This window comes from Piliocolobus tephrosceles, chromosome 16 (assembly GCF_002776525.5).
Source record: "Piliocolobus tephrosceles isolate RC106 chromosome 16, ASM277652v3, whole genome shotgun sequence".
Taxonomy (NCBI): domain Eukaryota; kingdom Metazoa; phylum Chordata; class Mammalia; order Primates; family Cercopithecidae; genus Piliocolobus; species Piliocolobus tephrosceles.
The window spans coordinates 32,666,505-32,692,560 of NC_045449.1; the positions used below are offsets into that span (position 1 = coordinate 32,666,505).

The window sequence follows — 26,056 nt, forward strand, 5'->3', positions numbered from 1 at the left end:
AAAAAAAAAAAAAAAAAAAGAAGAAAAGGGAAGAGGGAACCTCTATGTTGAATATACCTGACTTCCAGATATCCCTTTTCTATTGGCATAGCTGCTGGCATTCACCTATGCTTGCAGCTTGATCTTTCAGGCTGCTTTTTGTTAGAAAAGAAATAATTTCGGGGCTGATTTTTATTTAAAGGAAAACCTTGCTGAGGACTCCCTTACTCTCACTAACTGCCTACATAATTTCTCTTTAACTCCTATTATCACTTGTTTGCCAGAATTTATTTCAAAACTTTTTAGAAATAGTTTTGAGTTTGGGATGGCAGTGGAGTTCTGGGACAGTATCAGCCTTGAACAATAATCCAATTTCAGGGATTAAGATTATTTAAATGAAGTTCACCTGCAATAGCTGTGCTCACCTTGTTGCTGTCGGTGGACTCTTCTATTGTATATTTCTTTATGTTCAGAACCAAGTTTAGAGGGAATGTCACCAAGTAGACCCATTTGGCAGGCCTTTAACTTTCATAGATGATTTTCTAGTTCCATCTATCAAAAACACCACTTAGTTTCTTAGCACCCTACTTCCTGCTTCCTAGAATCACCAGATACCTCTAGGCCTAAATGCCCAGCTGAAATGTCTGGATTTCCTTATTCTTGCGAATTCTGACTTAGTAACTCAGTACCTTCAAGCAGCATTTTACAAAAATACTGTCTTCGATTTTCCTAGTTGTTCTCATTAGTGGAAATCAGATTGATCTGATTTCCCCAGCCTGCCATTATTGAAAATAGAAAATACGTTTCCTTATTTCTTGTTTAACCATTTCTAGGTGATACATTTTTTTAGATATAACATGGAGAGTATGTTAAAAAGCCACGTAGTATGTGCTCCTTAAGAAAAATACTTAAAGTAATTTTACAGTTATTTCATTAAGTCACTTTCTCTGAAAGTGTAATCATTACTCTTTTACTCTTTCTGATGACAACTTCCCTTGTGGCTTCATAGAGGTTATTAACCACTTTGTTATATAGAAGGATTAATTATTAATTTTTTTGTCTTAAATTTTTTGTCTCACTGCAATTGTGAGGATAAATATATTCATTGCATTTGCACTTGGAGCTCCTTAGAGGAAATAATCTTTTTTACATTTTCTGCATTTCCAAATACAACTTGCATAATATTAATGTTTTTTCCTTTGATTTTCCAAGTAATTTGACTTTTCTCATAAAGAATATCAGAACCAATAATTTTTTATGGTAGTGAAAAAGGAAAAAAATTGATATTGAAATTGTTCAAATGAGATTATTTGGCACATTTATAAAATCTTGGTCCATATTTTCTAGTTCCCTCATTACGGTCTTATTTTCATGTGTGTTAACCCCAGTGTGGTCAATTGATTTAATAAAAATGCCCCTGTTTTCTCTTGTTATCTGATAACTTCTTAATGACAACTAACAGCTTTTGTGAGAGCAGCACCATTAGCACTAATGGATAGGGAGGCCACCTGATATGGCATGGGAAAGGTTAAAGATGACTAGTGACCCCTCGGCAAATCTGCTTGCAGCAGAACAGAGTAAGTACCGTGCTCATTTGAATTATAGGTCATAACGGATTTTCTCACACTTTCGTTATAGTCTCTGATGTTCAGCTGTCTTCTAGCTCCAGTTTAGTTATGTGAGTACTCGTGTGAAGATTCATCAGTGATTTAATGAACATTTTTATGTAGATAACTCAGATTGTGAGGACACTCAGTCTAATTTTTCATCTCCTTTTGGCCATGTTATACTTCTCTATTCCTAATTTTTGCTGAGGCTTTATAATTTTTCATATATATATTTGAGAAAACAGATATATACATACTCTGTTTACTAAAATTAATTGGAGAGACAAATTACTGTGAGGTGATTTAGATTTCTGTTCAATAACATTATCAGGTAACTTCTGGACACTAGTGCCTATAGATGTGCTTGATGCTAACATGGAAACAAATTTACTCTAAAAGCAAGGGTCTTTACAAATGCAGAAACCTTTCAGCACTTTTCTCTAACCCCCCAACTCCTTGCATGGTTAATGGATTATGATAAATAGTAGTATCTTGTAACTTGCTATACAGATTGCGGATGTGATGACTTAAATTTTGAGTTTAGATTTTTGTCCACTACTAAGACAACTCCATCAATAGTCATGTTTTTTTTTTTTTTTTTTCCCAGGGAAATATCAAACACTCTTCATGTAATATGAGCCACTGACTATGAAATATACTGCCGTCTTCTCTTTGTGGATTCTTTTCCTGGTTGTCTTATGTTAGCTTTTACTGTTGTGGTTTGCTTTGGTACACATTACTTTCCACTTTTTATGTGCTCCAGTTCTTTTAGTTTTATTCCTTTTCATTGGTATAAGAGCATGAAATAATAGGCTCAGGGGCAAATGGGGAGGATATACAACCAAAGACTTTAAAACTAAAAGGCATTCCTTTGATAAAGGGATAGCTGCGTTTAAGTGGGAGCATCTCCATTAGCATTAATGGAGTGAGTACATCAACTGAGGCATCTCAGAGGTTAATCAGGCTTCCTGGCCTGCTCTTGACATTAATACACTGTGGCGCCTCATTCTGTTGGTCCTTCAGAGGCTTACTTGACAACACTCTAACAGAATTTGTGTAAGTCATTTCTTGTGAATTATTGAAAGAAATGTTTGGCTGCTAATTGAGGAACGCTAATGTGTTTTATAATCACTGGAGTTTGAATTTTTAGCACTAAACAAAACAGTTACAATTGATTTGTGGCTTTCTCTTGGTTTTAGTCTGCTGTTAAGTTATATCTTTTTGTTTGAATTCAGCAGATGGCTTTGCTGGTCATTTTTATTTAAGTATTTATTAGTACATTATTATGGATTTTACTTTTTCCTCTTTTCCACCCATCAGACATCTGTGTTTTGTATTCATTAACTGTGAGATCACAAATAGTAACAGAAATAGATTACAAGGCAGTACAGGATAGTGTAAAAATCAGGCCCTGGAGACAGATGGTCCCAGTTTTGAATTCTGACTTTGTCATTGGGTAACTGTTTGAGCTTCCATTTTACTTAACTTCCCTAGCCTTGATTTTCTCTTTCATAAAATTGAAGTATCTGAGGAAATCTGTCAACGTAGTTTATGTTAAGTGCCTTCACCAGTCCCTAGTCCATAGAAAAACCACCATGAAACATAGCAAAATAAAATAATGCATCTATTATTAGTGCTAGTTTTATGGTATTTTAATAGAACATTTATTTGGAAAATGCTTCTCCCCTTTTCAATTTTAATCTAATTACTGCTTAAATCACATTTAGACCTCTATACACAACTGTCTTTGTGTACTATTTATGAATTTAAATTTGAAATACCATGTATATAATAGTTCATATTTTCAAATTTAGCAATAGCGTGTGCCAGCATTAGGTGAGAATTTTTTTTTCATAATTGTTTTAGAAAAGATAGTCACCTCATTGAAGATTAATTTGAAATATTTTAATGAAACTTTTTTTCTAACAACATGAGAATTGGAAAAATGTACCTATATTATTTAAAATGTAGTTTTTGATATATTTCAGTATTCTGGGGTGCCTGTTTTGGTTCTGCTGATGATACCCTTCCTCAGCAATGTGACTCCCATATATTTGTCTTTATTTTAGTTTTCTTCCTTTCATTTTTTTTCTATAGACTCAAACTTGAAGCTTTCTTCCTTTCAGATGAAAAAACTTGTTATTTAGAAAAATGTTTCTGTTAATGCATATGAGGATAATCAGAGGATATTTACGTAGAAGAAAAAATATTTCATGAGCTAGTTTTACTTACATGTTTTGAATGAAATGGAGCTAAAATATAATTATAAACATCTTAAGTTATCTTTAATTGAAATAATATAGTAGGAGCACCACATTTAATTGTTTTCTGTTACCAGATAGAAAATAACTCTCTTAACTAATTTAGTATGACACTTCATTCATCCAGTAATTAATATCTTAGACAGAGACTGTGTTTCCCATATACCAAATCTTTGTATACAGTATTATAATACCAGCATATTTATATATTTGCTTTGGAAGCACATTCTTTTCCACATAGGTATTCTACCAATGTCTCAGTCTTTTTCATACTAGAAAACAGATATACAATTAGATTTATAATATTTCAAAAAATTGATCATTTCATAGTTTCTGCTTCTTTCTATGTCATTGATTTTAAGATGTATACATTAAGAGGAGGGAATGAAAGAAACATCTTTTATAAAAATGTAATTGCACCCTTATGTAAAACAGAGCTCTTTAAGTTTTTTAACTATGGCTTTATCCCTGCCATGATGACTTTAGAGACTTTACTGATGCCATTCCCTCAAACTAATACTGATATTCTAATTAAAATTCAAGATAATTAAAAGTCAGACTGAATGTCTGTGACAGTTTACTGCTATATAAAAGATTGTAAGAGAATAAAGAATTTAACATAATGATTAGGAAAATTAATAAAATGCATATTTCTATGTAGAATCCAAATACTGATGTGAAGTCATACATTTTACCTTTCATTGTACAGACACTGAAAAGTGGCCTGACAATGGTGGGGAAAGTGGTGACTCAGCTGACAGGCACGCTACCTTCAGGTGTGACAGAAGATGACGTTGCCATCCACAGTAATTCGCGGCGGAGTCCTTTGGTCCCAGGCATCATCACAGTTATTGACACCGAAACTGTTGGAGAGGGCCAGGTAAGAAGAACTTTTGGTGCACACAATGTGTGTTACTTGCAAAGATGGGGCTAAGATCAAGATTAGTCAAAATGTGTTTGGCCTCGGAGATTACCAATTTGAAATTTGAGGAATTGAGATTATTTCAAATGAAGTTTTTCTTTAAAAATGATTAGTGACATGTTAGAACCTGCTATTTTGAACATTATTAATGTATCAAATCTGAAGGTAAAGTCCAGGTTCGAAGAGATTCTCTCATCTGTGAGGACATTTGTTTCATAAATAAATAATTATGTAACATTTAATAGTGTTCTGTTCATAGTATTCTTTTTTTCTTAACTTGCCACCCCAGAGACTCTGTTATTGTTTCTTTTTTGTGTGTGTAATAACATTTGTCATAACCCAAATTATAAGATTAATAAATTACTTTTTCTTTCTTTTTTTTTTTTTTTCTGAGATATCACCCAGGCTGGAGTGTGATGGTGCAATCTTGGCTCACTGCAACCTCCGCCTCTTGGGTTCAACCGATTCTCCTGCTTCAACCTTCCGAGTAGCTGGGATTATAGGCACATGCCACCATGCCCAGCTAATTTTTGTATTTTTATTGTTTATTTATTGAGACAGAGTCTGGCTCTGTCGCCCAGGCTAGAGTGCAGTGGCACGATCTTGGCTCACTGCAACTTCCACCTCCTGGGTTCAAGCAATTCTTCTACCTCAGACTTCTGAGTAGCTGGGATATAGGTGTGCACCACCATGCGCAGCTACTTTTTGTATTTTTTTAGTAAGTCGGGTTTCTCCATGTTGGCCAGGCTGGTCTCGAACTCCTGACCTCAAGTGATCAGCCTGTCTTAGCCTCCCAAAGTGCTGGGATTACAGGTGTGAGTCACCATGTCCAGCCTCAATTTTTGGATTTTTAGTAGAGACGAGACGCGGTTTCACTGTGTTGGCCTGGCTGGTCTTGATCTCCTGGCTCAGGTGATATGCCCGCCTTGGCCTCCCAAAATGCTGGGATTACAGGCATGAGCCACTGCTCCCAGCCATATAAATTTCTTTTTAAAGGCAGGACCATACCTGTTTGGAGGAATTTATTAAAAAAATTAATTAATAATCGCAACTTACATAATTTACTGAGTAGTATGAGAATTTATAACAGATGTTTTCTTATCAATATAAAATATGTGAAATCTTAAAGTGGCATATCAGAATACATATGTGGCAATAGCTTATTATAAAATCTTGTATCTTCAGATACAATGTACTGTCATGTTAACAATCTAGCTTTAGAAACATTTACAATGAGTGATTATAAGCATGGAAATACATATTACATTAGCATATAAATCTTGCTGGTAAGATAGCATTTGGGTCGTGTTTTTCCCCCATGCACTCATGAACTCTATTTTCTTTTGTGTCATAGTCTTCACTTTAAATATATGTTTCTTAAAGGAACGTAATTTTTTTTATTCTGATAGTGTGTGATCACTGATATAAAAATACAATCTAGAATCAATTCCTAGAATGAGATAGGAGTAGGACAGTATTGGTGAAATAAAATTCCTTTTAGTTTTTATATAAAATATATATTTAATTCTGTATTCAGAACACAATGCTTAGAAACTATGTGAGCTGTTAAGGTATTAGCCTTAAATATTGCATATGTTTTGAGAAAATCTGTTTCCAGTATATATGGGTTGACGTCTTCATGAAAAATTACACTTGGCAGCTGCTTATGTGCTAGTTCCTATAGTAAGATTAACAGCATTTCAAGAACATTTTTCTGCAATTGAAACAAAAAAACTTTGGAATTCTGGATTATTAAATTTGGCTCTTGCATTTTACTTGAAATCTGAATACTAATTCTCTGCCTCTCCTGTCTTAACTTTGTGGTTAGCCAAATATGTTACAGATTTGTGTTTTTTAATGAAGTGCTAGAAAACTTTTCAGTTGACTGTAATGACCTTGTGTTAATTAGTTGATGTGGATACACACAAATGTTCTCTTTTTTAATTGAAATGAAAAGTATAAACCTTTAGTGTTGTGTTAGAGTAAAAAAATTCCTTTTGTTCTTTGATTTTTTTATTTTTAATTAATTCACCTACAAGGCCACCCACATTTATTGGGTAGTAACAAGTCTCCTCAACATTGTCTAGGACCATACATCTGTTAAAGATCTAGCATTTGTTGATGGAGAGATTTGGGGTTATTTCACAATAGAAACTGTTATCTCAGTATTTTTGATGAAATAGAGGTGTAATTCATGTATTTATTTTGTTAAATGGAAGTATGGGGACATATAATTATATAAAAACATAACATTTAGGCCTTATGTTTTAAAATGTGGTTTAATTTTTTCTTCAAGTTCATTAACTTTTTATGACCTTTAAAAAGGAAGTCTTAGTTTTGTAGTATGGAAATGTACTGTAGACTGGAGAGTTGCAAAAGTTCATTTGTCTATGATAACACTTGAAACAAATATATTTATTAAGAAGAATCATAGAAATGTTAACTTTTAAAAGTTAAGAATCTTAAATATTGTTCAACATGGAACATTCTACCTTTTCTGTTATTGGTTGGTAGCCCCAATCTTCCACTTATGACATATTCTGAAATTTTAACTTGATTAAAAAATTCTGTTAGAGGACAGGAAAGAAATTGATTTTCAATAAAAGGTAAATTAGTATGTACATTTTTTTAAAAAATTATAATTTTTAAAGCAACAAGATTTGTGCAGTATAATACTGTCTTTTAATTAACATGAATCTGTTTTTTGTCAATAAAATGTTTTTGTCTCTGATATATAGTTCAGTTGAAGTACAGGCTGTTTTTAGATTATACTGGATTGTATTAAAACTGCAGTGGTTAATGTCTTAGATTTATCGCTTTTAGCCCCTTCCGCTGATGTTTAGCCTAAACTGTAATGTTTTTCCTTTTCCAAATACAACTCAGATTTTATGTGAAAAGCTGACAATACATTGACTTTTGCTGTTTAAATCCCTTGAGCCTTTAATAATGATATTTTTTGTGTTTACAATGTTAGTATATAAAATCGGATTCAGCATCCTTCTGTTGCCATGTTGATTAGTTTGATTTTATGGTGATGGGATCATTGTGTGTTAACTGCATTAAGGAGGAATGGATTTGGTTGACTTTGCATCCATTTTTATCTGTGTTACTGTCATGTTTTATTTTAAAGCATTTCTTGACCAGAATAAGTTAAGTGGTATAATTTGCTTTTTACACATTTATATAATTGAAGTTAGCAATGTGGCAAAATCTCTAATGGAAATAAAATGCTTCAGAATGATGACATAAATCTGAGCTATTTCTTTCCTGGAGAACAAGTGTTAATAATAATAATGTAATAGCTTCTGAGATGTTTTGTTCATGTGATGAAGGCTTATCCACCTTGTATCAATTCGTGTGCTCTGCTTTGTTTAATGTAGTCAGGTTGTTAATACAGACTTAAGAGTTCATCCTACTTTGATAAGTGGTGAGTAAAGATTATATGCTTTAGGAAAATTATACTGGAATATCTCTGACATTAATGGTTTAATGTTTTAGGCTAGGTGATGATGTAATGGAGAAGATTCTTCCAAAAGTATCTGGTTGTTTATATTTGTGAAGTCCCTAAAGAGAACATTCAGAGAATCTTATGTAGTGGTAAGATTAATGTGTCTTTTTGCTGGATGGCTTCTGTCTTTATTATTGCCATCAAACGGAATACTCAATGCTAATTGTGTTGGAAGGAAACATACAGGGTGTAGGGTTATAATATACGAAAGGAAAGGGAATCTTGTAGATAAAGTTTAAAGTAGAAAAATGGGCAAAAGATAGAAATAAATATTTCACAGAAAAATTAAAATACAGTTGACCATTGAACAACATGGGTTTGAACTGCGCAGGTCTCCTTATATGTGGATTTTCTCTGTCACTACCAGCCCTTAGACAGCAAGACCAACTCCTTCTCTTCCTCCCTTTCCTCCTCCTCCTCAGCCTACTCATGGTGAAGACAATGAAGATGAAGACCTTTATAATTGATTCACTTCCACTTAATGGACAGTAAATATATTTTATCTTACTTTATTATAAGAATATAATCTATAATACATATATGAAATATGTGTTAATTGACAATTTTGGTCATCAGTTAGGCTTCCAGTCAGTAGTAGGCTATTAATAGTTAAGTATTGGAGGAGCGAAAGTCATATGCAGATTTTCAGCTATTCAGGGGGTCAGCACTTGTAAACATGAGTTGTTCAAAGGTCAACTATACATATAAATGTTATAAAATATACCCATAACTTCACTTGTGATTAATATAAGAGAGCTGCAAATTAAAACTGAGATGCCATTTTTAACTTATCAGAAACTGAGCCACTCAAAAGCTTGCAATATGTTCTATATTTTTAACTTTTAATTTAGAAGTAATTATAGACTCACAGTGAGTTGCACATGCCTTTCATCTTCCTTCAGCTTAACCTGAATGATGATGTATTTTGTAGCTATAGTATAGTACCAAAACAAGAAAATTTTCTGAGTGATGTGGGTTAAGGAAAAAAAAAAAAAAAACTCAGAAAATGGACAATGATACACTCCGATAACTAGGCTACAGGTCTTATTCAGTTTTCTCTATTTGTTTAACCTGCATTCATTGGTGTGTTTATGTGGGCATGTATAGGTCTGTGAAATTTTATCCCATATGTACATTCATGTAACCCCCACCACAGTTAAGATACAGGACTGTTCTAAACTGTTTCATCAACATATAACTTCTTTGTATTTCATGACCATCCCTCATCCCACCCCATCCCTTTTTCCTGATAACCACTAATCTGTTTTCCATCTGTATAGTTTTATGACTCTGACAATGATATGCAAATTGAATCATATATTATGTAATATTTTAAGATGGACTTTTTACACTAAATGTATTGTCTTTGAAGTCCATTCAGGTTGCAGCATGTAATTTGTTCTTTTTTTCTTTTTTTTTTTTTTGAGACGGAGTCTCACTCTGTCGCCCAGGCTGGAGTGCAGTGGCGCGATCTTGGCTCACTGCAAGCTCTGCCTCCTGGGTTCATGCCATTCTCCTGCCTCAGCCTCCCAAGTAGCTGGGACTACAGGTGCCCGCCACCAAACCTGGCTAATTTTGTGTATTTTTTAGTAGAGACGGGGTTTCACCATGTAAGCCAGGATGGTCTCAATCTCGTGATCTTGTGATCTGCCCACCTCGGCCTCCCAAAGTGCTGGGATTACAGGTGTGAGCCACCATGCCCGGCCGTAGTTTGTACTTTTCAATCACTCTGTTGTATTCCATTGTACGAATATGTCAGTTTGTTCAATTATTCACCCCTTGAAGGACATTTGCATTGTTTCTAGCATTTTTCTATTATGAATAAAGCTGTCATGATCATTTGTGTAAAGGTTTTTAATGCGGATATGTTTTCATTTCTCTGTAAATGCCCAAGAGTATTGCTGAGTTGTATAAGTGCACTTTTAGAAAGGAAATGCGCAACTATTTTCCAAAGTGCCTGTGCTGTTTTATATTCCCACCAGCACTGTATGATAGATAGTGGATTACCCAACTGCATCCGTGGAAGCTGAAGAAAGTGGGTACAGTATCTTTAAAGTACTGAAATAAATGAACTGGTAGCCCCAAATTCCATTTGTGGTGAAAGTATACTTCAGAAATGAAAGGAAAATAAAGGCATTCTTAGAAAAAAGGAAAATTAAGAGAACCTATCACTCACAGGTCAACTCTTAAAAATGGCAAAAAGAAGTTTTCCAAGGAATGACAATAAAAGAAGGCTTAGAACTTCAAAAATGAAAGAACAACAATGGGGTGGGTAAAAATAAAGGTATATGTAAGATATCCTTCTCAATGAATTTATAAGATTATATTTGATGATTTCATTAGAAATTGTAACATCATCTGATGTGTAGTGATTGATGTATGTGTAAGAAATACTTAATATTTTTATATTTTTAAAAATGGGTACATAAATTGAACCTTTTAAAAAAAATTTGTGCTACAGTTGACACGATCAAGAAAATGAAAAGCCAACTCACAGAAGGGGAGAAAATGTTTGTAAATCATATTTTTGATAAGGTACCAGTATTCACAATATATAAAGAACTCTTACAACTCAAAAATAAAAAGACTACCTAATTTTCTTTTTTTTTTTTTTTTGAGACAGAGTCTCGCTCTGCCGCCCAGGCTAGAGCGCTATGGCCGGATCTCAGCTCCCTGCAAGCTCCGCCTCTCGGGTTCACGCCATTCTCCTGCCTCAGCCTCCCGAGTTACTGGGACTACAGGCGCCCGCCACCTCGCCCAGCTAATTTTTTGTATTTTTTTTTTTTTTTAGTAGAGACGGGGTTTCACCGTGTTAGCCAGGATGTTCTCGATCTCTTGACCTCGTGATCCGCCCGTCTCGGCCTCCCAAAGTGCTGGGATTACAGGCTTGAGCCACCGCGCCCGGCCAAGACTACCTAATTTTCAATGAGCAATGGATTTGAATAAACATTTCTTTGAAAAAGATATACCTGTGGCTGATAAGCAGAAATTGGGACCATTCTAACCTGCTGGTCAGAATTGTGCATTCGCTTTGTAAAAGAGTTTCAAAGTTCTTCCCAAAATGTTAAACAGAGTTATATGACTAATATATATCCACGATAAAACTCTGAATATTTGCAGCATTGTTTGCAATAGCCAAAAAGTAGAAACAATCTAAATATTCATCGACTGATGAATGGGTGGATAAATAAAATGTGGTATATGCAAACAATATAATATTATTTAGCAATATAAAATATACATTTTAGTGGCATTAAGTACATTTGTAATGTTATGTAATTATCAGTACAGGTACTATCCCTTTCCAAAACTTTTTCACCATCTGAAACTGAAAGTCTCTGCCTATTAAACAATAACTTCACAGTACTGTTTCCCAGGCCCTGGTAGCCAGCATTCTACTTTCTGTGTTTGAATTTGCCTGTTTCTAGGTGCATCACATAGTGCAATCCTAAAATATTCGTCCTTTTGTGTCTGGTTTATTTCACTTAGCATAATATTTTCAAGGTTCATGCCTGTCGTAACATATATCAGAATGTCATACTTTTTAAAGGCTCCATAATATTCCATTGAATGTGTATACTGCATTTTGTTTATCTATTTATTAATTGATGGACATTTGGCTTACTTCTACCTTTTGCCAATTTTTTTTTTTTTTTTGAGATGGAGTCTCACTCTGTTACCAAGGCTGGAGTGCAGTGGCGCGATGTTGGCCGACTGCAACTGCTGCCTCCTGGGTTCAAGCGATTCTCTTGCCCCAGCCTCCCAAGTAGCTGGATTATAGGCACCTATCACCATGTCTGGCTAGTTGTTGTGTTTTTTTGTAGAGACATGGTTTCGCCATGTTGGCTAGACTGGTCTCAAACTCCTGACCTCAAGTGATCTGCCTGCCTTGGTCTCCCAAAGTGCTGAGATTACAAGCATGAGCACTCGTGCCCCGCCACCTTGAATAATGCTTATGTGAACATTGGTGTACATGTTTCTAATTGAGTCTCTATTTGTAATACTTTTGGTTATGTACCTAAAAATCAAATTGCTGGATCATATGGTAATTCTGTATTTTAATTTTTTGAGGAATTACCAAACTATTTTTCACAGTGACTGGACCATTTTACATTCGACCAGCGAATGTCCAATGATGGATAAGAGTCTCAATTTCTTGTGTATCCTTACCCCAACACTAGTTATTTTTCTTTTTTAAAATAATGACCATCCTAATGAGTGTAAAGTAGTATCTCATCATGGTTTTAATTTGCATTTACCTAAGGAATAGTGATGTTAAGCTTCTTTTCATTTGCTTATTGGCCATTTGGTTATTTTTAAAAAATTGATGCGTAATATTTGTACATATTTTTGGGGTACATGTGATATTTTGTTATATGCATAGAATGTTTAATCATCAAATCAGGATATTTAGGATATATATCACCATGAGGACTTAGCATTTCTATGTGTAGAAAACGTTTCAAGTCCTCACTACTAACTGTTTTTAAATGTACCATGTATTGTTGTTAACTATTGTCACTCTACTATGGAATGTTAGAACTTATTCCTTTTATCTAAGTGTATATTTGTACCCAACCTGTCTGTCTTCATTCTTTTTTCCTTTTTCTTTTATCTGACTGGATTAGTTTGAAAGACCTGTCTATCAAACTGAAATCTCTTTCTTCTGTTTTGTCTAGTCTATGATTGAAGCTTCTCAATTTGTTTCTTTTTTTTTTTGAGACGGAGTCCTGCTCTGTCACCCAGGCTGCAGTGCAGTGGCACGATCTCAGCTCACTGCAACATCTGCCTTCTGGATTCATGCCATTCTCCTGCCTCAGCCTCCCGAGTAGCTGGGACTACAGGTGCCCGCCACCACGCCCAGCTAATTTTGTGTATTTTTTAGTAGAGACGGGGTTTCACTGTGTTAGCCAGGATGATCTCGATCTCCTGACCTCGTGATTCACTCACCCCGGCCTCCCAAAGTGCTGGGATTACAGGCGTGAGCCACCGCGCCCAGCCTCACTTGTATTTTTATGTCATTCATTGAGTTATTCAGTTTGAGGATTTCTGTTAGGTTCTTTCTTATGAGATCTATCTCTTTCCTGAATTTCTTTTTCATATCCTGAATAATTTTTCTTATTTCTTTGTAATGTTGTCTGTGTCTGCTTGTATCTCACTGGGCTTCTTTAATATCAGTATTTTTGAATTCTTTTTCAGGCATTTTATATATTTTTTAGGGGGGTTAAAACCTATTGTTGGAGAATTGTGTTTCTTTGGAGGTGTCGTATTTCCTTGCTTTTTCATGTTTCTTGTATCCTTTCATTGATATCTGTGCATCAGGTTTAACACTTCTAATTTTTTCTTTATTGAGACGAAGTCTCACTCTGTTGCCAGGTTGGAGTGGTGCAGTAGTGCAGTCTCAGTTCACTGCAACCTCTGCCTCCCGGGTTCAAGCGATTCTCCGGCCTCAGCCTCCCAAGTATCTGGGACTACAGGTGTGCGCCGCCACGCCCAGCTAATTTTTGTATTTTTAGTAGAGACGAGGTTTCACCATGTTGGCCAGGATGGTCTCGATCTCTTGAGCTCCTGATCCACCCACCTCGGCCTCCCATATTGCTGGGATTGTGCACTTCTAATTTTTTAAATTGGCTTTCACAGGGGAAGGCTTTTTTCCTTTTTCTTTTATCTGACTGGATTAGTTTGAAAGACCTATTTCCTGTTTTTTTTTTGTTTTTTGTTTTTATTTTGAGGAAATAATGAGAAGTTATTTTTAAATTGGTAATACATAGGAAGATGATAAATCAAAGGAGTAGGTAGCAGATGCAGGTATATTCAATCAATGAGCTGTATTTTACTGGAATTTAATCAATATTAACCTGAAATAGATGATAAGTTAATACGCATATTGTAGTCCCTCCAACTACCACTAAGAAATTACTCAGAAAAAGTAACAGAGAACTTAAAATATTAATGCTAAAAATATTTTCTAAACACAGAAGAAGAAGATTGGAGGAACAACAAATACCTAAGACATATAAACATACATAGCAAAATGGCAAACTTAAAATCCAATTATACCAACAATGTGTTAATGGTAAATGTGTCAGACCCAAACTGCTTCAGATTCAAAGACCACTTGTTTGAAAATAAAAGGATGGTAAAAAGTACGTCACGTGCTTTAAAAATTTTAATGTAAGACCTCAAACTGTAAAAATCATAGTAGAAAACCTAGGAAATACCCTTTTTGACATCTGCTTTGGTAAAGAATTTTTGGCTGAGTCCCCAAAAGCAATTGCAACAAAAAACAAATATTGACAAGTGACACCTGATTAAACTAAAGAGATTCTGCACAGCAAAAGAAACTATCAACAGAGCAGACAGACAACTACTGAATGGGAGAAAATATTTGCAAATGATTTATCTGATAAAGCTCTAATATCCAGCATCTATAAGGAACTTAGCAAGTAAAGAACAAATAACTCCATTAAAAATGGGCAAAGGACACAGACAGACACTTGTTAAAAGAAGACATACGTGTGGGCCAACAAACATATGGAAAAATGCTCATCATCTCTCACCATCAGGGAAATGCTAATCAAAACCACATGAGATGCCATCTTAACACCAGTCAGAATGGCTGTTATTAAAAAGTCAAAAACCAGCTGGGCCTGGTGGTTCATGCCTGTAATCCCAGCACTTTGGGAGGCCAAGGCGGGCAGATCACGAGGTCAGGAGATCGAGACCATCCTGGCTAACACAGTGAAATCCCATCTCTACTAAAAACACGAAAAATTAGCTGGGCATGGTGGCAGGTGCCCATAGTCCCAGCTACTTGGGAGGCTGAAACAGGAGAATCGTTTGAACCCGGGAGGCAGAGGTTGCAGTGAGCCGAGATCATGCCACTGTACTCTGGCCTGGGCGACAGAGCAAGACTCCATTTCAAACAACAACAGCAACAACAACAACAACAACAACAACAGCAACAACAGATGCTGGTGGGGCTGTGGAGAAAAGGGAACACGTATACACTGCTGGTGGGTGTCTGAATTAGTTCAGCCACTGTGGAAAGCAGTTTGGAGACTTCTCAAAGAACTTAAACAGAGCTACCATTTGACCCAGCAATCCCACTAATGGGTATATACCCACAGGAAAATAAATGGCTCTACCAAAAAGAGACATGTACTTGTATATTAATCACCATGCTATTAACAATAGCAAAGATATGGAATCAGCCTAACTCCCCACCAGCAGTGGACTGAATAAAGGAAATGTGTTATACATACACCATGGAATACTACACAGTCATAGAAAGAATGAAATCACATCCTTTACAGCAACATGTATGGAGCTGGAGGCCAGAATCTTAAGCAAATCAGTGGAGAGGTGAAAAACCAAATACCCCATGTTCTCACTTATAAGTGGGAGCTAAACATTGACCATACATGGACATAAACATGGAAACTATTAACAGACACTGCGGACTACTTGAATGGGGAGGGAGGAAGTAGGAGTATGGGTTCCTACTGGGTACTATGCTCACTACCTGGGTGCAATATACCCATGTAACAAACCTGCACATTCACCCCTTGTATCTGAAAGTTGAAATTTAAAAAATATGTCATGTAAACAATAACCATAATAGAATTAGAGTGGCCATGGTAATATTAAAGACTTTACATCAAGAAGTATTACTGGAGTAAAAGAGAGACATTTCATTCACGATAAAAGGGTCAATATAATAAAACAATTGTTAATACACAACACAGATAAAACTTTTTTTCTTTTTTCTTTTTTTTTTCTCAGTGATACTTGTTCTGGAAAAACACTATTAATATGTATAATTAATAAAACAATTATTAGCATGTAAATACCTAACAACGCAGTCCCTAAAAACATTGAACAAAATCTGACAAAATTGAAAGAAGAAATTGTAGCTCTGTTTTTTTTTTGGTTTTTTGTTTTTTTTTTTTTTGAGACGGTCTCACTCTGTTTCCCAGGCTGGAGTGCAATGATGCGATCTCGGCTCACTGCAACCTCCGCCTCCTAGGTTCAAGCAATTCTCCTGCCTCAGCCTCCTTAGTAAGTGGGATTACAGGCACGCGCCACCAGGCCTGACTAATTTTTGTATTTTTAGTAGAGACAGGGTTTCACCATGTTGGCCAGGCTGGTCTCAAACTCCTGACCTCGTGATCTGCCCACCTCAGCCTCCCAAAATACTGAGATTACAGGCGTGAGCCACCGTGTCTGGCCTAATTTTAGCTCTATATTACAGCTCAAGATTTCAATAATTTATTCCTCATTAGTTGATAGGAGTAAGCACTCTGTAATTTTCCCCATGCATGTTAGTAAACAGGTATGACTATTTCTCTATTAAAAAATAATTGATAGAACAATTAGATAGAAAATTAGAAAAGACTTAGAAGACATGTTTAACACTATTTGCTAACTTGACCACCCCAAACTGCAGAATGCACATTATTTTGAAAAACATCTGGGACATTCATTGTACATGCTAGAACAGATGCTTGGCCATGAAACAAATCTTAATAACTTTAAAAGGATTAAAGTCATGTGGAGTATTTCTCTAAGGACAGTGGGAATCAATAACAAAATTCAGTTTGGGGAATCTCCAAATATTTGGAAATAAAACGCACTTGTAAATAACTCATGGGTCAAAGAAAGAAGCTTAGGGACATTAGAAAATATTTTGAATTGAATGAAAATGAAAACAGAACATATAAAAATTTATGGAGTATAACTAAACTATGGTATTATATGGAAGAAAATTTATAGCTTTAGATGCTTATATTAGGAAAAGAAAATGGCCTGAAATTAATAATCTAAGTGTTTCCCTTAAAAGGTGATAAAAAGAAGAGCAAATTATAACCAATGTAAGACAAATGAAGCAGATAATAAAGATCTGGGTAGAAGTTGATGGAACAGCAAACAGTGAAATATTGGAAAAGTCTAAAATTGGTTATTTGAAAAGATCAATATAATCAATGTATTTGTAGCTAGATTGAATTGGAGGTTCTAGCTAGAGCAATAAGGCATAAAGATCGGAGAGGATAACGTTCCCGACATTTTTATGGTGGCTTATTGTGATGGTTTTGATACTGTATAGCATGATTGAACTGTAAAGTTAAAATGGATAGCTTTTATGGTATGTGAGTTGTATCTTTGTAAAGCTTTCACACACACAAATTTCACACACACAAATCTCGGTGCTTAAGTACATTGTTTTTTTGGGCTATATTTGCAAATACGTTGTAACTGATAAAATAACTGTTCTAGTCATTTACTGTGTATCTTTCAGGGCAGGAATAACATTTGGTTTATATTCTGAGCTCTTAGCAGAGTATTTTACACATAGTAGGACTTTAGTCTAACATGTATTTTTGAAAGGAAAAAAATAGCATCGTCATCGTAGGACAACGTCCAAGGTTACTTAAAATCAAATTTCTCTGTGTCTAAATACTATGATCCAAAATTGGTGTAATAGGTTTGCTTTCTGAAATATTAGATAAGTAAAATAATTTTTAAAAAGTTTGTGAACTCATAATGGGAAATTATATGGAATGTAAATTATATTTCAGTATAGCCTTAAAAAGAGGAGTAAAAGAAACTCCATTTGAGATACAGAGGTACCTATTCTAATGTACTTCTGCTTTTATGATTTGATAGTCATTTCAAATAAGTTCTATTTCTCTCTATAAACTAGGAGTTGAAGAACACAACTTTCATACTATAATATGAAAATGTTACTGGATGATTTCTCTATATACCTGTTTGTTTATGGTTAACAAATTATGTTGTTTTCCCCCTGTTCTTATATTTCAATAATGGGCAAAAAAATTGTGATTTTCCAGCAGGTCCCATAACACAGTAAGACCTGTATTTCCTGTCCTTAGATAAAGCTCTAAGTGATTACATTTTGTAAAGAATTGAAAATAGTTGATTGTATCTTTTTTTTTTTTTTTTCCTCTGAACCTATACTTGAAGAAGTAATTGTTTCTGTCATCTACAGTCAAGTCATCTGACTCTTTTCAGAGTTTATATGACTGATGTGCTTGGGGGCATGTTATATCTCTTCCTCAATTCTAAAGTGGAATTCTCTCCTTATATTGGCAACAATAATCTACTAGAGTGGAAACATGTTATTTGGTCAGTGGTATTGTGATGTACCTTCTTACAGTCTTCAAGCTCGGTTATTGGTGAGAAAATATTTACCTCCATTTGTCTTTATTTCTTTTGTGGAGGTGCTTGTGAGTGAGGATTCTGACAGTGATGGCATTGTGGCCCACTTCCCTGCCCATGAGAAGCCAGTGTGCTGCATGGCTTTTAATACAAGTGGTAAGTTCTCTCTCTATTTTTTTTTTGTAGACCATTTATACAATGGGTTTTCCAGCCAAATATGGAATATGGAATGTGACTTTTCTTCATGTATCAGTGTATATCAGAAAAGTTATTAAGTCATTATATTGAATAAGTGAATTTATAATAAAAATTTACTACCCCTCTAAAATCCCGCTAAAATTAGTTTTGTTCTCAATAAAGTAGCTATTAAACAGCAGCCATGTAAGCAATGCTGTTGGGTTACATTAATTTCTGTTTGTAATTACTCCAAGAACTTCAGTATTCCAAACTAGAATATTAATATATATGAGCAGTGTTTTTTTTTGCAACTTGAAGTTTCTGTGTAACTTACAACACTTTGTAAGCTAATTTAATTTTCTCTTTTTTTTTTAGTGGTGCTCTTTTTCTGTTTCTTCTTAATGTTTACTCCTCACATTTTGTTATATCTTTTTAGTTCCTTTTAATATAGCATCTGATTTGTACTCTTAATTTTCTTTTCACAATATCCAGAGTAATTGTCTTATTTAAATTCTGCATTTGCAAGATTTTAAAATTTTTATTTAATTTTACTGTTTTTTGAAAGAAGATAAAGACAGAGTCTCACTATGCTGCCCAGGCTAATCCTGAACTCCTGGCCTCAAGCAATTCTCCTGCCTTAGCCTCCCAAAGTATTGCCACCATGCTTGGCTAGATTTTTTTCATTATGATAATGTTTTTGTATTTCTCCGTTCCCTGGATATCTATCTGTTTAACTGGAAGTTAAGTCTAGAGGTATAAATCCATTCAGGCTAAGGAGTTGGTGTTTGTTTGTTTCTAAACGTTGTAAGTATTGCTATCTACATCATTTCATCCCAATAGGAGACACATTATTTTAGGTTGTCTCCCTATTTGTGATGCTATATTTGATCACAGGAGTAAGGTAATGACTATCAAGTATCTACATAATTGGAAATAGGTTTTTGTTATGGATATTATCAAGTACTCTACAGTATGTCATTTTGACATTATTTCTGACACAACTTTTAAATTAATAATTTTGTTACATTGAAGGTTGTAGAATGTTGGGTTGTTTTCTTAATTCTGCCCTGGTCTCTGCATTTATTGACTGTTATTCTTCTATAGAAAACGTTTTCTGTCATCAGCCAGGAGTAAACACCATTTCTCCTGTATATCAAAAGTGGTATAAATGCCTAATTCGCTCTCTCTCTTTTTGTTTTAAATGATCAATTTTCACAGTAAGGAGTTGGTGTAATACTTCCAGTGGTAGGAAACAAGCTACAGGTTGAGTACTTTATATCTGAAATGCTTGGGCCAGAAGTCTTTCTGACTTTAGATTTTTTTTTTTTAATTTTGGAATATTTGCGTGTATAATGAGTTATCTTCAGTGGAACCCAAGTCTAAACACAAAATTTATTTGTTTCATGTATACCCTATACACATAGCCTGAAGGTGATTTTATACAATATTTTAAGTGATTTGTGCATGAAACATAGTTTTGACTGCATTTTAACTGAGACTTTGTACATGAGGTCAGGTGTGGATTCTCCAGTTGTGGCATCATGTCAGTGCTCCAGTTTTGGAGCATTTCAGAGCGTTTTGGTTTGCGTTATAAGAAGAACATAAATTTTTGTGAGGATTTTGGTTTTTCAGATTAGGAATGCTCAATCTGTATTTTAAAAATACTTAGTAAATGAAACTGCTCTTTTGTTTTCAGAGCTGGTATAGTCATCATAAACTTGCACTCTTTTCAGATCTTATCCATTTGGTTGATATATCTAAGGAGCATGCTATTTTTAATCTTAGTTTTCAGAAATGATTATATCACTGAAAATTGATGGGAAAAGCCCATCCTTTTCCCCTTCTTTTCATCTTTTCAAATAAAGAATGATAGTAAGAGATTATCATTATATAGAGATACTGTTTTATAAAGCACTTTGAATAATCTACCCTTTAATCTCTTAATAAGTCATCTTTGATTAAGGGAACAGGATTTTTATAGTGATTGGTAATCAGTAGGATTGATTTCATAAATAAAGGCAAGATTTATTGAAATTCTCTGAGTGTTGTGGGAATTAAGTTAAATGTGAAAAAACAGCCTGGAAGTTATGTCACTTGTAGCAGTCCACTTGGAATAACCAGTATGACTCATATTGATATTCCATCTGTTATGTCAAATCTCCTTTGTGTTACTGTATATTTCATATAACTCTACAGTGCTTCTGACACTGGCAGCTGTATTTTCTTCCTATGACCTTGCATTCTAAGAAGAACACATTATATAAAGAGTGTTGCAGTCTCTTATCGTCATCCACAATTCATTTGCTATCATAAAATGGTTTCATAATTTTGATCTACATTTGCCATTTGATTTCTGTGACCTCTCATATTTGTGTTTATACAATAAGGTTAAAAGTAGCAATATTTATACCTATTTTTCTGTGTTGCTGGGACACTAGGTTTATAACTCTATGATGTAATTTATTTTGTGACAATCATTTGTTTAAATGTTTGTTTCCCTTGCTAACTTCTCTGTTCCTCCTACAAAGAGATCAGATGTCATTAATCTTTGTGTCTCTAGTGCTTGGCATGGTGTCTCAGAGTAATAGGAAACTTAGTGAATTATTTTGAACTGTTCCCCACTGTGGATATATGGCATTGTATTAGGCATGGTAGTCTCTATTTTGACAATGAAAGTGATAGTTCAGTTCTGTACTTTTTAATACTTTTATTTTTTCTTTCTTTCTTTCTTTCTTTTCTTTCTCTTTCTTTCTCTTTCTTTCCCTTTCTTTCTTTCTTTCTTTCTTTCTTTCTTTCTTTCTTTCTTTCTTTCTTTCTTTCTTTCTTTCTTTCTTTTTCTCTCTCTCTCTTTCTTTTCTGTTTTTGAGATGGGGTCTCGCTCTGTTGCCAGGCTGGAGTGCAGTGGCACGATCTCAGCTCACTGCAACCTCCGTCTTCCAGGTTCAAGCGATCCTTCTGCCTCAGCCTCCTGAGTAGCTGGGACTACAGGCGTGTACCACACCCAGCTTTTTTTTTTTTTTTTTTTTTTTTGGTATTCTTAGTAGAGACGGGGTTTCACCATGTTGGCTAGTATGGGCTCGATCTCTTGACCTCGTGATCCACCTGCCTTAGTCTCCCAAAGTGCTGAGATTGCAGGCATGAGCCACTGTGTCCGATCCTTTCCTTATTTTTCTATAGAAATTTTGATGAGAGTCTACTAAAGTTCTTCTGGAATTTATTGACTTTGAAATGGTTCATGGTGTATAGAGTTTCCTTGTTCTGGTATTACATAATTGTTTCATATAGCAATCTATGAAGCCTGTTAGTATCATTGGAAATATTCCCATTTGGAGATGCTAATTAGTTAACTGTACCTGTAAACTTGTGAGTGATGAAAATAATGGTTGTTTTTATTATCAGTTCACATTTATATATAATTCTGTAAATATTGCTTATGCTTCAAAATTATGATAGAGCCTGTAATTTAATACATTAACAAGAAAGCACTTATGCTACTTATATTTTAATTTTTTAAAATCTTAAGTATTTTATTTTGTGTTTTAATTTCATTCTGAGAAAGTGGTTCTTAGGCTTCATCATATTGCTAAAAGGATCCACACTACAAAAATGTTTTAGAACCTTTTATTAAAAAGGTTGAAGCTTGCTGGTGTGATTTCACCTGTTTTCAGCTAACACATTGGAAGATGCCTCTTTCACTAGTAACTCTTTTCACCTTGTCTGGCTAAGTCTTGGTAATTCACTTAATAAGAGATAGTTCCTATGCATAGAGTCTGCTCGCTGGTTAGTTACACATGCACAAATAGGGTCTTAAGGAAGGAAAACCCTTTGTGGAGTAAGGACAGCATGCTAGCGGATAAATATTAGCCTGGTTTTGAGATACTGGAGATAGTTCTTCAAAAAGAAATCAATTCCAAGCTGGGACCTAGAAGATATTTAATTAGAAAATAATGACTCAGTGCCTGGCACCATAAATATTATTTGAGTGAAAGAGGCAAGAAAAATATGGCACATTTGAAATAGGTTGTGAACCATAGTCTGTATAGTGGACTCATTAGTTTGTTGTGCACAGATATATTTTTCAATGTGTCCTCATTTCTGCAACATTTTATAAATCCTTCATACCTGTTTAGATATCTGTATTCAGTGGAGGGTTTATAACTCAGCAGCCACTCATACAATTGGTTTGCACAATGCTTTATAGTAGCTGGTAAGCAATTACTTACAATTCATCTTAATTATTTACTTTCAGCTTTGAATATTTTTGCTGTTCTGAATATTGACTTATTACTTGATTATGAGCAAGGATGCAGAAAATGCTCAATTCTCAATGATTTGAAAGTCTAGATTTTTTCTTTTTTTAATTAGCAAGTGCTAGTCGGTAGCTACCCAGCTTCGTACAAAAAGTCATTGGGGTTAGCCATGGCTTCTAACCATTAACCAGCTTGTATCATTAGGTGACATTTTATTTTGCTTTGCTAGTTTCTGGTTCATATTTACTCTTCTAACCCTTCTGATTGGTATACATACATATACACACACACTCATAGAGGACATGTTTTAGTGAGGAAACTGCACTGCTATTTGTAAATGCATAGATACCTCAGTAGCTGGGTTTTTTCTCTTAAATTATTATTTGTCTTATAGTTTAAAAAATGTTTTTGTGAGATAAAATGATGTATTTTCTAGCACTCTTCATTTAAGTCCCCCCGCTAGTAAATCATAAATTTACTAATGTGATTCAGAAATGCAACATTATAAAATTGGTAGGAACTGGGCACCTTGCCCGTAATCCCAGTGACCCAGGAGGTTAAGATGCGGGGACCAACACTCGAGGCCAGGAGTTTGAGACCAGCCTGGGCAACATACCAAGATCCTGTCTCTAAAAAAAAATTTTTTTAATTAGCTGGGTACAGTGGCACATGCCTGTGGTCCCAGCTACTTAATTGGGAGACTGAGATGGAAGACTTGCTTGAACCAAGAAGTTAAGGCTGCAGTGAGCTCTGATCCCACCATTGCACTCTAGCCCGGGTTACAGAGTAAGAGCCTGCCTGAAAAAATAAAAAATAAAAAATTAAGTAAATTGAGGTGGTTCTCTGCACACTGGCTGAATTATGTTTGTTAGGTTCTGAACTTTTATTAATTGGCATTTTGTACAAAGACACATAATTTCAGTAGGCCTTAATGCAGTAGTTACATTTTTAATTTAAATTGGCTTTTTCGAAAATATAACTAATAGATCCTCCAATGACATACTCCAGTCCTTCTTTACCCATACATGTAATCATATGTTTTTAAATTTATATTAGAAAGTTTTAACCCTCTAATAATTCTCTAATTTGGTTAAAGGCATTTTCATGGGGCATGTAATATGGCTAATAATAATGGTATTGCTTGTTAGAATACTTCTTACTAGTTTAGGGAAGTTTACGTACAACAAACAAGACATGCCAAAAAGTTGATTGCATGATTTTTGTTTTTAAAGCTGATCTTACTCAAACCAGTTTACCTGTGTTTGTCACTGTTATACTTAAGAATATAAATAAATTCCTTTTAGTCTTCATTCATTCATTCATTCATTCATTCATTTTTTGAGACAGAGTCTTGCTCTGTCGCCCAGGCTAGAGTGCAGTGGTGTGATCTCGACTCACCACAGTCTGCCTCCCAGGTTCAAATGATTCTCCTGCCCCAGCCTCCCAAGTAGCTGGGATTACAGGTGTGCGCCACTGCACCCAGCTAATTTTTGTATTTTTTTTAGGAGAGATGGGGTTTTGCCATGTTAGCTAGGCTGGTCTTGAACTCCTGACCTCAGGTAATTTGCCTGCCTCGGCCTCCCAAAGTGTTGGGATTACAGACCTGAGCCACTGCGCCAAGCCCTTTTAGTCTTTTTAAAAGAGAGACATATTTTTAGATGACAGTACTATAAACATGTCCTGGACAACAAAATCCAAGAACAAACCAGGCCCATAGCCACTTCCTGGGAAACATTAAAAATGCTATAAAATGTACATGATGGAATAACACTGCAAAATGAATTTAGGAGACCATGTAGGTTGCTGGACTGGGTGGCATACATTTCTGTCTTATATGGGATCTATTCAGAAAAGACATGAAGTGATGCTGTTAAATAGATCTGTGAAACTTCTAGTTCAGCAGCTGCATTCAGTTTATTTTTCAATTTTTAAATTCCCATTCTTATTTATTAGCTGTGACTTTGAGGCCAGAATTAAAACAAATAATTTAGTGGCAGCATTTATGATTTGTTTAGAAGTACCAGATTGATCCCCATGCTTAGATCTGGGCAGATTCAATACGGACAGTGTAAATTTGTTGCTCTCAGGGACAAAGTGAATAACATTTTCCAAGGAACTTTAAAAAAAATTTAATAAACTTTGTTTGTTTTTATTTTTATTTTGTTGAGATGGAGCCTCGCTCTGTTGCCTAGGCTGGAGTGCAATGGTACAATCTCAGCTCACTGCAACCTCCACCTCCCGGGTTCAAGCGATTTTCGTGCCTCAGGCTCCTGAGTAGCTGGGATTACAGGCACGTGCCACCACATCCTGCTAATTTTTTGTATTTTTAGTAGAGATGGCATTTCACCATGTTGCACAGGCTGGTCTCAAACTCCTGAGCTCAGGTAATCTGCCCACCTCGGCTTCCCAAAGTACTAAGATTACAGGCGTGAGCCACCACGCCCGGCTGGAATCTTCTTTTGCCTGGCTAACTTTTACACTGATTCCTATCTTAAATATCATCTAAGAAGTCTTCCCTGAGTCTACATAAAATGTCATGTTCCGCTTCCTCCTTCGCTTGTCACCTAATTGGGCAAGGTAGTTAATCTGCTTGTCACACTCAATGCCTCAGTTTCCTAATCAATAAAATGGGGTCTAGTAATCGTATCTAAAATAAATCTGGCCAGCTGCACTGGCTCACACCTTTAATCCCAATACTTTGGGAGGCCAAGGCAGGTGGATAGCTTGAGCTCAGGAGTTAGAGACCAGCCTAGGCAACATGGTGAAACTCTGTCTCTACAAAAAATACAAAAATTAGCTGGGTGTAGTGGTGCACGCCTGTAGGTCTAGCTACTTTGGAGGCTGAGGCAGGAGGATTGCTTAAGCCTGGGAGGCAGAAGTTACAGTGAGCTGAGATCGCGCCACTGCGCTCTAGCCTGGGTGACAGAGCAAGACCCTGTCTAAAAAAAATAGAAAATAAAATAAAATAATATCTAACAAATAGAGTAACCTCAATAAATATTAGTTGTTTCTGTTTTCATTATTATCAATCACCTTCATCCTAGTTTTAAAATTATTTACATCCATCAGAGTATCTTTTCAATGTGTTCTCTGTTAGAGGTAAGCTTTTGTTAATACTTTGTCCCCAAGTATTAGCCCAGTAGCTTTCACGTACTTGATACTGAGTAAATGTA

At 35.2% G+C, this 26,056-nt stretch overlaps 1 protein-coding gene across 8 annotated transcripts in view; it reads left to right on the forward strand.

Annotated features, from left to right (window-relative positions):
* BCAS3 (BCAS3 microtubule associated cell migration factor) overlaps positions 1-26,056 on the forward strand; it is a 722,154-nt gene that overhangs the window by 229,256 nt on the left and 466,842 nt on the right. For all 8 annotated transcript variants that reach the window (XM_023204675.3, XM_023204674.3, XM_023204677.2 and 5 more), the window contains 2 exons: positions 4,557-4,727; positions 18,519-18,612. In XM_023204675.3, coding sequence (XP_023060443.1) covers positions 4,557-4,727; positions 18,519-18,612 — 265 coding nt within the window. The remainder of the gene's footprint in view (positions 1-4,556; positions 4,728-18,518; positions 18,613-26,056) is intronic.